Below are 10,412 nucleotides of genomic sequence, written 5' to 3' on the forward strand. Positions count from 1 at the left end.
GGGCTTTACTGATACTCACCTTGTGAGATAGGCCCTGGGTAACAGTGGTTTGAAGCATCAAACGCTGAGCATTCTGGTACTACGGCTGACCACTCCGGCTCGTGATCGCAGTTTAGCTTCAGTTCCTCGCACCAAGACCGACAGGGGGCATACTTGCTCCCCGAACACGGGCTAACAACCATGTAGCACAGAAACTCACGAATCTATGATAACAAAACAAAAAGGAAGCAGACTAAAGAAAAAAAAATGATAAGCAGGAATCAAAGAGTATAAGTGTCACGTGTATCAAATAAAATGACACTACGCAGGTTAATATGTACCACCGGCAGATCAGTGTTTGTGGGGTTTAAGTACCACCCATGCCGGTATTGATTGTTGCTTTCTACATAGAAATACTACCTATAATAGTAAGTTTATAGTGACTATGGTCAAAACGCACCATTCCGTTGCTAGCCTGGAAAGGTGAGTATCTCTAACGAGAACTAATTGACATCACCTGATCATGACACCGTTTCTGAGACAGTGTCTTGGTAGTGTTGAACTTTTCCCATTGGAGAATAGCGTCGAAGTTCACGTGTCTGTAATGATTTGGGAACGTGGCGTATGCAGAGGTGGGGCACAGCTCCTTAATGCTGTTATGAATGGTCTGACAGCCTGGAGAGAGACAACAAACATGGCATCCGATCCAAATATTAAGTATAAGTGGAATACAGAAGATAGACAATATTCTACATTTTTTCTCTTACTATTGTACAAAGCACAATACGAAATGATAGATAAATGATATGTGATATATGGCTGGTAAGAAGGAATTTACGCACTGCAAACTTCAGCATCCTTGCCATCCCAGCAGTGGGCATCACCATGGCACAGTTGGTCGAAGGGAATACAGGTGTGGCCATTGTCGCACACGAAATGGGATCCGTCGGCATTGCACTCAGTTGGCCCAGCTAAAAATAAGATGTAAAGTTGTCGTTTTAAGTCTCACAAGTATTAGTATAAACACAATGAAAATACAACGACAAACCGAGGAACATTCCAAAGGAGTCTATCTCAATGATACAATTTTTTTTACTGTTATCTGACGTTCAATATCTATTACTGAAGAAGACGGATAATTTTGTTAGCAAAAGCCATTCCTCTTTGACATAAATTTGAAGATTTTTTTCAATAAATGTTTAATTCAAGAGTGATAAGTTGATACACCAATTGAACTGATAGCAAATATTGAATTGGAGAAATAGACCTTTAGTCCGTGCAGTATAGTCAGCAACAAATGTGTCAGAGGAATTCCGCATTGACCCATAGAAAACCACGGTCAGTCGCCGGCTCCTGGACACGATGTCGGGCATGTCGTGGCCGCAGTATGTACCTAGGATTAGCAAGTATGCAACACATTATTGCCGATGAAACACATTATATCCATATCTGGCCAACACACAATATATCTTTCTAACTGTATCTTTGTTAGCAGTACTAAGCCAGAAGTGGTAAGATGTACAATAAGTGTCTTCACTTCTTAACGTTCTCGACTACGCCTTCAGATCATGCACCACCTAGCATCAAATCATTGATAGATTAGGTAATTTCAACACTTAATTCATAGAAAATCGCAACATTTATGTTTTGATAGATAATGCATTCGAACCAATGGTTACGCATGCCTCTATTCAGTATAGACCTAGAATGTCTAACACTTGAAACTCACCAACGATGTCAGACTTGCCGTCCGACCAGGAACCGTCAATGACGTGTACCCGCCCTCCCTGGCAGAACCCGGACTCGCCGATGCTCAGTTCAAACGGGTGAAAATGAAGCTCTACATGATAACCTTCAGAGACCTTTGGGACCAAGGAAATACTGTAAATGCATTTTAAGTTCGCGGGGATTTAATTTCGCGGTAGCGGGAAAAAGGACTTTTCGCGGTGGATTTAAGTTCGCGGTAACACCATAGACTGCAGTCTAATACCATAATAGAAAAATATTCGCGGTGGTTTTAAGTTCGCGGTGAAGTGGTCACCGCGAAAACCGCGAACATTAATCCACCGCGAACATTTCTGCATTTACAGTACATCCGAATCAGTGTACAACACAAAAATTACAACAGATAGCAATCAGTATTACTGTACCCTGTTTGAAACAAAGAAAAAGTGCACTTCCTCGTTGATAAAGTTACGATTCTGTTGCCTAGTATTGGTTCAGAACATGATATATACGATACATATAACGATGCATTTAATAAAATGCTACAAGTTTGATCGGATACTAAATATAGGTAAAAAATTCAAATTACCTCGACGTTCCACTGACAGCGTCCCAGACGCATGTCGGATCTTTCTTCATTGGAAAACCTTCCCTTCAGCCCCGTTATGTTCATTTCGCATGTTGTTCCTGTCATCACTGAGCATCACAAATAAGTTATCATGTGAACATAAATGTCATTATGCACAAAGAATTGTGATGACTACAATCTATGAAATAATCATTTATTAATGAATCGTCATATCAGAAGCAAGGCAAGTGAAAATCAATAGTAACAGGTCATCAATCAATACTGTTCATGAACTGATACGGTCTGTAGATTTGCACCAAGGTTAATAAGTTTCTGTAGTTAACATACTTACTATTACAGCGGGGAAGACTACAATATTGTGGTTGCAGTTGATCTGTTGTGTTGCGTACAAAACATAACGGTTTTTCTGTAGCACTAAACACTTCGGCTCGTGGGCTGGTCAGGAGCCTGCAGTAGTTCTCTTCCAGGTTATACTCAGTCATAGGATCACCATTTGTAATATCATGGACGGACTCTGATAAGAGTGGCACCTGTCATACGTTCACGGGATTCGGAAAAGAAATGTAAAATGAGTTTTCAAAGCATACCATTACATGGGGATTTATATGGAAAAAAACTCATTTGACTATGTGACATGTTATTCATACATGTATGTTTCAGTTTCATAACAATAAGTAGAATTCCCAAAGGTTCAACAATAAAAAACATATATTTGAAAACTTTGTTCCAGAAATACCTCGTCCTTCACTGTTTGCCAGCTCACACATCTCTCCCCCCTCTCAGTGATTTCCCACGTCCCGCTGTAGTCGTGACCGTGTCCGTAAAAGCAGTCTGGGTGACAGGAAAAGAAAGTTTTATAAAACCTTTGTTGAAGATGTTATTGATGACGTTGTCTGGTTGCTTTTAGAAACGTTGATAAGAAATACTGGTTTCCAATGACGCGACGATTTGTCACTCCAGATCATTATCAGTTGCGTTTCAGACAGCATCAAAGCTCCTAGCCCTAGCCCCAGCCCCAGCCCCAGCCCCAGCCCCAGCCCCAGCCCCAACCCCAGCCCCAACCCCAACCCCAACCCCATCCCTAACCCCATCCCTAACCCCATCCCTAAGCTTAACCCTAACCCTAACCCTAACCCTAACCCTAACCCTAACCCTAACCCTAACCCTAACCCTAACCCTAACCCCAACCCTAACCCTGGCCCTGACCCTAAAAGATCAACTCACCAGTCATTTCCACTTGGCAAATGAAGCTGGCCAAAGTATGGCATGGCGACGCAGACCACGTAGCCGACCACCTAGGCTGCGCGACCGTGTTAACTTTAGTTGCGTTAACATAACTGGCGCAGCCCTTGATGCCTGCGTCCGAGACTATCCAGCTGCTGTAGACGCCGAGGATCGCTCCATCTGCCCACATCCATGCACCGCTCTCATCTGGAGGTTCCGACAGCCCAAATCTGAATAGAAACAACAACAAAAAAGCAATTTTTATGAAACCCATCACAAACATTAGGTTTAATGAGTATCTTGATCTTCATGAATATTTTGACAACTTGACAGCAGACAAACTGTGCACAGTCACAACCGCAGAAAAAGTAATTTTTGAATAACTTGGTGCAAAGGACATATGATCTTGTTATATCAACTAACATCAAAATATAAATCTGTCTAACCTGTAGGCTCCATCAGGCTCCGCTGCGGTGTCGGTGATGAAGTTGATCAAGAACGCGTTAATGGCTGCAGTTTTAGGCATGGACAGCGTGCCGCCGTCTTCTCTACACATCTGCAGGGAATCTGTGTATGACTTCCTCTCTTCAAACACCTTATACCACACTCCCTGGAACTGACTGTAGCCACGTGTAGCTTCTGGAGAAGGAACAGAATTGTATTATTGAAGGCTTACTTATACTTATCATCATCACAGGTAGTATCCCGATCTACTAGATAACACGTGCAGAACATATGAATTACATAGATACCTTTGCTCAGAGTTCGTTCCGAGTGAAAACAGTCCATGTTTGGTAGACCATCACAGTGCCTATCCAGAAACATGGCCTTTGCTTTTGTATCCATCTTAGGGCAGTCTTGATTCGTGTCCACAATCTCCCGACACCACGACCAACACATCTTCCTCGTAACAGGCTGTGTACTTCTGTGGAGAGACAGAAAAAGTCTTAGAACGCAGGATCTCAAACATCATATCTGATGCTTGTCTCAAGTCTGTTTTGAATATTTTAAACATGGGGCAGCGTTTATGAATTTAATGCAATTGCAATGACACGTTTTGATACTGACCCGACATCAATACACATCGGTGCCAATAGAAAACACGCAAACGCCAGTCCGCTAGGATGACACGTTGCGTTGCGGTCGTTGCTGAGAGACAGTGTGACCTTGTACTCGTCGGAAGCGAGCACTTCGTCCATCGTCGAGTGGCCGTACACGTTTGGCAAGTAGATGCGGGAGTAACCATTGACGGTTTTACAGAACTCCAGCTGGGTAGGAACCTCCTGACAATCTGTGTAACGATAGATATACTTACATTGTTTTACTGCTAACCAACATGTAAAAGACAAAAGTTCCTGCACCACAAACACCTACAAGTGGTCTTACAAGACATTCACACTCATTTCATTGAATGGATAAAGATTCTGAACCATGATAGACAGATTTCATACACTAAGTTCCGATAATCATACACAATTAGCATTTCCTCGTGAGCAGACTGAAAACAAATACATTTCTACTGTTGAAGGGATATCTAGGATTATAACATATTTAGCAGCAAGCATTCTCTAAAACTTACCTTTACAAGCTCCAGCCGTCAACGCCACGTCATCAAGTGCGATATCACCCAAGTCACTACTCCCCCGAGTACCCTCGAACACGATCTGTGGTGGGCAGAAATCGTAATGATCTACAGACTGATCAGACATTCTGTACATTATGTTGTAACAATTTACATGAAAATACATCATTCTTATAACATTGCATTTAATTATGACAGAGATGACAGTAAGTGCAATGTTTATTTGATCCATCACAATCACACTAAGTTGGGCGAAAGTGCTTGCCTAGTTCACTATGACCAGCGTTATATTTACCTGTAAAGGAGCAGCGGTGCGTAAGGTGACCGCCATAGTGTACCACTGGTTGCCTTGATCCCCAGACTGGTGCCATACTTCCCTCTCCATACCCTGTTTGACGAGTACTCGCAGCGTCCCTGTCCCCGAGCCGTACATGTGGTAGTGCCAGGACAGGCAGCTCTTCACGTGGGCTCCATCCGGGATCACTTCGCACTCAAGACGAGCCACGTCATTCTCTACAGTATCCGATGCCTCAATGTAGATGTACGATCCTTAAAGAATAGAAAAGCTCTTGCTTGTCAGGCACAAAATGACTTAAATCACGATATCGGCATGGCATCGTCAATGTCACATGGTCTTCTGTAATGTTCAGATACTTCATACTGGAAAACATCGAAAGAGGGAAGTCATCAAACATTGAACACTAATTCTTTACCGAATCCAGTGGTGCTGTCGGCTGAAGGCCCAGTCGATGCTGACACGGTCGGACCTGATATGTGCTGCCAGTCCATGGCGTCAGTAGTGACTTGCGTGTACTGGCAGATGTTGATGTCAAAGTCACAGTCAGCAGAGGAGCCACCTTTTACATACAGTTGTATTGGTAAAGTTTAGAGTCGAGTGTCAGCTTGGTGCAGAAAATAGTGACAACTGCTATAAGGTACCGACTGCATATCATAGCTGTAGAGACTGTTTTTTTAAAACCCATGATAATGATGTTGAAACGACAATTAAAAGAGATATAGAATAGGACCAAAGGATATACTAACCTATGTCTTTATAGACGTGCTTCGCTCCGACCCCGCCCTCCCCGTCCAGTCCACAGTCAGCTGACCGCCCGTAGGTCTGGTACGTCAGATGCGCGACGTCAGACGAGCTACAGAGGCCGCCATCTTGGAGACCGAAAACGCGGTAAGCGTTCCTCTGTGCAGCCTGGTAGCACTTATCCACTGCGCTGTGGTCTCCGATGATGTCATGATCCTGTAGAGATGGTATGGCCAATCCGTCAGGGTCCGCCCAGCATCCAAGAGTTCTGTATGGAGACGGATCTTAAACAAATAACATATTATCAATAATTTTGTTGTTTAAAACACAACATTACTAATATAAGTTTAGTTGCCATGTCTAAGCATAAGTCTAATATAAAGTTTAACCGAATGTTCTAAATGTATTTAATGCATGGTCCAGTTGCAAGTGTTATCATAGTGATGTGTTCTTACCCGTTGGACGTTCACACATGTAGATCGTCTTGTCGTTACAGTCCATCCCTTTCAACCCGCCAGTGCCGATCACAATGCACTGACCAGTACGGTATGGTGTTACGCTACTGTCAAAACCGACACATCAAAAGTGTGTAAGTACGGTAACCTCATAATTCTACTGAATACAGGCTTTTAATTGACGTCATACTAATTATAATTTGAATCCTCCGACGACCATGTTGGCGGGTAATTGAATTAAGCAGAAGCATCTGGGTGTGGTTTACAGACGTACGCTGTAATCCAACATGGCGCAGATGACGTCAAATGAAAAGCCTGCATAGTACCGCTACATGAGAAAAATACGTTACATGAATTTAAAGTCATTTAAAGAGATGTGCCAATGAAGCATCAATAACCTTGAGGTATGCACACTTTTGATATTTAGGTCATCTCACGATATTCTTGAGATGGCCTCTACAATAATTGTTTTTGATGTGGCGGTATTATGGCATCCGTACGAATTATAAGAGTCAATGTTACATCTCTTTATGACAAGCATATCAACAGAACAACTATACCCTATACCACAAAGAGTAGTAATATCTATACAGCTATAACTATATTCATACGAAAGAAACATTACTCAGGGTTGTGGACCAAACGAATCGCCTAATATCAACTTTCATAAAACCCTGTACGTTGTGACACCCAACAGTTACATTCTATAATATATATATTTTGACAAGATTTGTACTGACTTCTCGGTCATGTTTGTGCCGTCAATCCAAACTTGTATGTTGTTGGCGCCAACCCAGAGGTCTAGGTCCACGGTAGCCTGTTTTGCGATCCATTCCTTAGACAGAAAAAGGCGACATTACAAATATCATATCTCTGTTAGTCTTGCATAGTTATTTTATTTTCATTAGGCATATTTTTCTTGCATAGAAACCAAGCACAACTACCACACGGCATACCTGTTCAGCAGCGGTCGGCACTATGGCGAGGTCTCCTTGGAGGGCTTGGCACGTGACCCGAGCTTGTTCCCAGGTTATGGACTCGTGCCCTTGGCGGGAGTAGGCCCCCTGTAGACTTGTAGATAGCAGGTAACACGAGTCTTCATAATACCTCCATCCGCTGGCGCAGATTTCTGCATGGCAAAGTTTGTAACGGATGTGACAGGACTACAAAAGCTTCCTCTGGGTTCTCTGTCATAGATTCCATAATTTTCCATATAAACAAATACTTCCCAGCAACTCATTACAGGTCAATATCTCCAATATCTATGGACGTCACAGAAGTTCTAACGTTATACTTTATCTCACCAGACATAGATGTATCGTTGGTAAGCCATCTAAGTAAAGAATGAAGACTAAGATTTGCCAGAAGAGGTTGAAGAAAATGTTGTACCTGAGCAGTACGTGCCGTTCCCATCGAAACCAGGGTTACAGCTGCAGTTGTAGGATCCGTCCGTGTTGTAGCAGGTGGCGCTGCTGTGACAGTTGTGTGTCAGGTCGGCACACTCGTCTGTATCTGTATTAGTATTTATAGACATCCCATTTATTATATATAAGCAAAACTAAGACTTGGATGGCACAAAAACAAGCCTCATAATTCACGAACAAGATCTGTTCTGTTTCTTACCTTGACAGAACGTCCCGTTACCATAGAAACCGTTCCCACAGCTGCAGTTGAAGGACCCCTCAGTGTTCAGGCACGTGGCTTTCACGTGGCAGTCATTCCAGGTGCTGTTCAGGCATTCGTCAATATCTACAATAAAAAGAATATAAGGCTAACATCGTATTGTGGGCTTTATTTACGAAAATATTACATAGACACTTTTGACTGAAAAGAACAACATTTTTGAAAGCGTAGACATTTGTTAGACTAAGGTCGATTGGAAAGAACTAAAGAGAAAAATGCTATACCTGAACAGTACGTGCCGTTTCCATGGAAACCAGGGTTGCAGCTGCAGTTGTAGGATCCGTCCGTGTTGTGGCAGGTGGCGTTATGGTGACAGTTGTGTGTCAGGTCGGCACACTCATCTGTATCTGTATCAACATTTATAGACATCCTATTTCTTAAATGTAAACAAAACAAATAAGCAAATGAAACTTATAAATAACAATCAACCATATAACTCAATACAATTCTGTTCTGTTTCTTACCTTGACAGAACGTCCCGTTACCATAGAAACCGTTCCCACAGCTGCAGTTGAAGGACCCCTCAGTGTTCAGGCACGTGGCTTTCACGTGACAGTCATTCCAGGTGCTGTTCAGGCATTCGTCAATATCTACAAATATGGCATTTCAAATAGAAATATATGGCTAACATTGTATTGTACATGTGGGTTTAATTTATTTATGAAATGATTATGTAGCCACTTTTGACCGAAAGAGAGCCGCGTTGAAATTTTTTGAACGCGTCAAACTTTGTTGGATTTAGTCTAAATTGGCAAGAAGTGGAAATAACAAATGACATACCTGAACAATACGTGCCGTTTCCATGGAAACCAGGGTTGCAGCTGCAGTTGTAGGACCCGTCCGTGTTTTTGCAGGTGGCGCTGCTGTGACAGGTGTTGCCACATTCGTCTGTATCTGTTTGGAACAACATAGATGGAAAATATGGTATAGGGCTGTAGATTAGTTGATTTTTCCAGGAAAAAGGTGAATTTTATTCTATTACGCGAAATGCAATGGATTTTAAGTTGACAAAAGAATTAAATCTTTCTGTTGATAAAACCAAGGACGTTATATCAGAACAAGGACGACAAAACCCAGCAATTATTTTGTTTTCGACGTATGCTTGCAAATGTTAACCCACTGTTTACTCAATGTCTGTTGGCCTTCCAGTGGTCATACATACAAAGATAGATTTCATCCTTACCATATCATTTGTGCTTGTGATAGACCATGCTGCAATATTCTATCAAACGGTCTTTATGATATAATTTTCTGTACTATGATAGATAAATGCTTAAACAGAGAAGCGCAAAAATGACACTTGTAGAATTTTATTGTCAAGCAATGGCAATTTCGTACTTGTCGTGCCAAACGGCAATTACTGTTGAATATAATGACATCAGTAAGCCATTATGGGTGCCATTTAAATTGATTAATTTGCGTAGAGCTGCACTCGAGTAGATTGTACTCTGCCTTCACGCGACCGAATGAACATGCCAAGTTAATGTTGTAAAGTCGAAGCAGATATGGCCTATTGACTGTGGAGCTTAGAAGTACATTGGTTGACTCGTTCTCTTGGATAATGATGATAAATATGAAGTATCATTTGTACAGGACTTCAGATGGAAACCCCTTAGTAGTTCAATGAACCCCAGACGGTTGTTTTCCATATGCAATGTATCACATAACGTTATAATGGATATGACAAATACCTCATCATTCAAAACTAACTCTCGTCACAATTCCCTGGTGAGTTGCTATTCTTAAGCGATGTGTAAGCATTATTTATCCATTTATCTCTCAGCCACATTGACTAGATGGACTCGCTTTCTCAGAAATTGGCGTTTGATTTTATGAGAACGAAAGTAGTCTTTTTATATTCATTTCAGGCTCAGTTGTTTCGAAGAAAATTACAATGAAAATGATATTCATGGCATGATGATAGTAGTTTGCAATAAAAAAGGGTGTATTGTGTATCGTTACAATTTTTTCTTTGTGAATCGAGTTGCCTACGTTTGTGGTAAAAAAGGTGCAGAACTAGTATCCGGAGTTTTACTCACCTATAGCGTTAACAGTCGTCAACAGTCCGACCATGACAAGCATTAACGCCTTCATTATAGACGCCGTCTATCTTGGACCATCTGCATGGAACCTCGC

The 10,412-nt window shown here is 41.9% G+C and overlaps 1 protein-coding gene across 1 annotated transcript in view; it reads right to left on the bottom strand.

Moving 5' to 3' along the window:
• The window catches only part of LOC118413606, an 11,763-nt gene extending 1,351 nt beyond the window's left edge, over positions 1–10,412 (bottom strand). The window contains exons 1-23 of the mRNA XM_035817133.1: positions 10,316–10,412; positions 9,057–9,170; positions 8,741–8,866; positions 7,983–8,105; positions 7,550–7,722; positions 7,334–7,428; positions 6,594–6,700; positions 6,144–6,422; positions 5,813–5,956; positions 5,395–5,648; positions 5,097–5,181; positions 4,586–4,808; positions 4,270–4,442; positions 3,964–4,156; positions 3,518–3,747; positions 3,030–3,124; positions 2,625–2,823; positions 2,294–2,400; positions 1,709–1,841; positions 1,247–1,372; positions 822–950; positions 497–654; positions 20–203 (exon numbers count right to left, since the gene is read on the bottom strand). Coding sequence (XP_035673026.1) covers positions 20–203; positions 497–654; positions 822–950; positions 1,247–1,372; positions 1,709–1,841; positions 2,294–2,400; positions 2,625–2,823; positions 3,030–3,124; positions 3,518–3,747; positions 3,964–4,156; positions 4,270–4,442; positions 4,586–4,808; positions 5,097–5,181; positions 5,395–5,648; positions 5,813–5,956; positions 6,144–6,422; positions 6,594–6,700; positions 7,334–7,428; positions 7,550–7,722; positions 7,983–8,105; positions 8,741–8,866; positions 9,057–9,170; positions 10,316–10,370 — 3,505 coding nt within the window. The 5' untranslated portion in view covers positions 10,371–10,412. The remainder of the gene's footprint in view (positions 1–19; positions 204–496; positions 655–821; positions 951–1,246; positions 1,373–1,708; positions 1,842–2,293; positions 2,401–2,624; positions 2,824–3,029; positions 3,125–3,517; positions 3,748–3,963; positions 4,157–4,269; positions 4,443–4,585; positions 4,809–5,096; positions 5,182–5,394; positions 5,649–5,812; positions 5,957–6,143; positions 6,423–6,593; positions 6,701–7,333; positions 7,429–7,549; positions 7,723–7,982; positions 8,106–8,740; positions 8,867–9,056; positions 9,171–10,315) is intronic.

Source organism: Branchiostoma floridae, chromosome 4, assembly GCF_000003815.2.
Source record: "Branchiostoma floridae strain S238N-H82 chromosome 4, Bfl_VNyyK, whole genome shotgun sequence".
NCBI classification, from domain to species: domain Eukaryota; kingdom Metazoa; phylum Chordata; class Leptocardii; order Amphioxiformes; family Branchiostomatidae; genus Branchiostoma; species Branchiostoma floridae.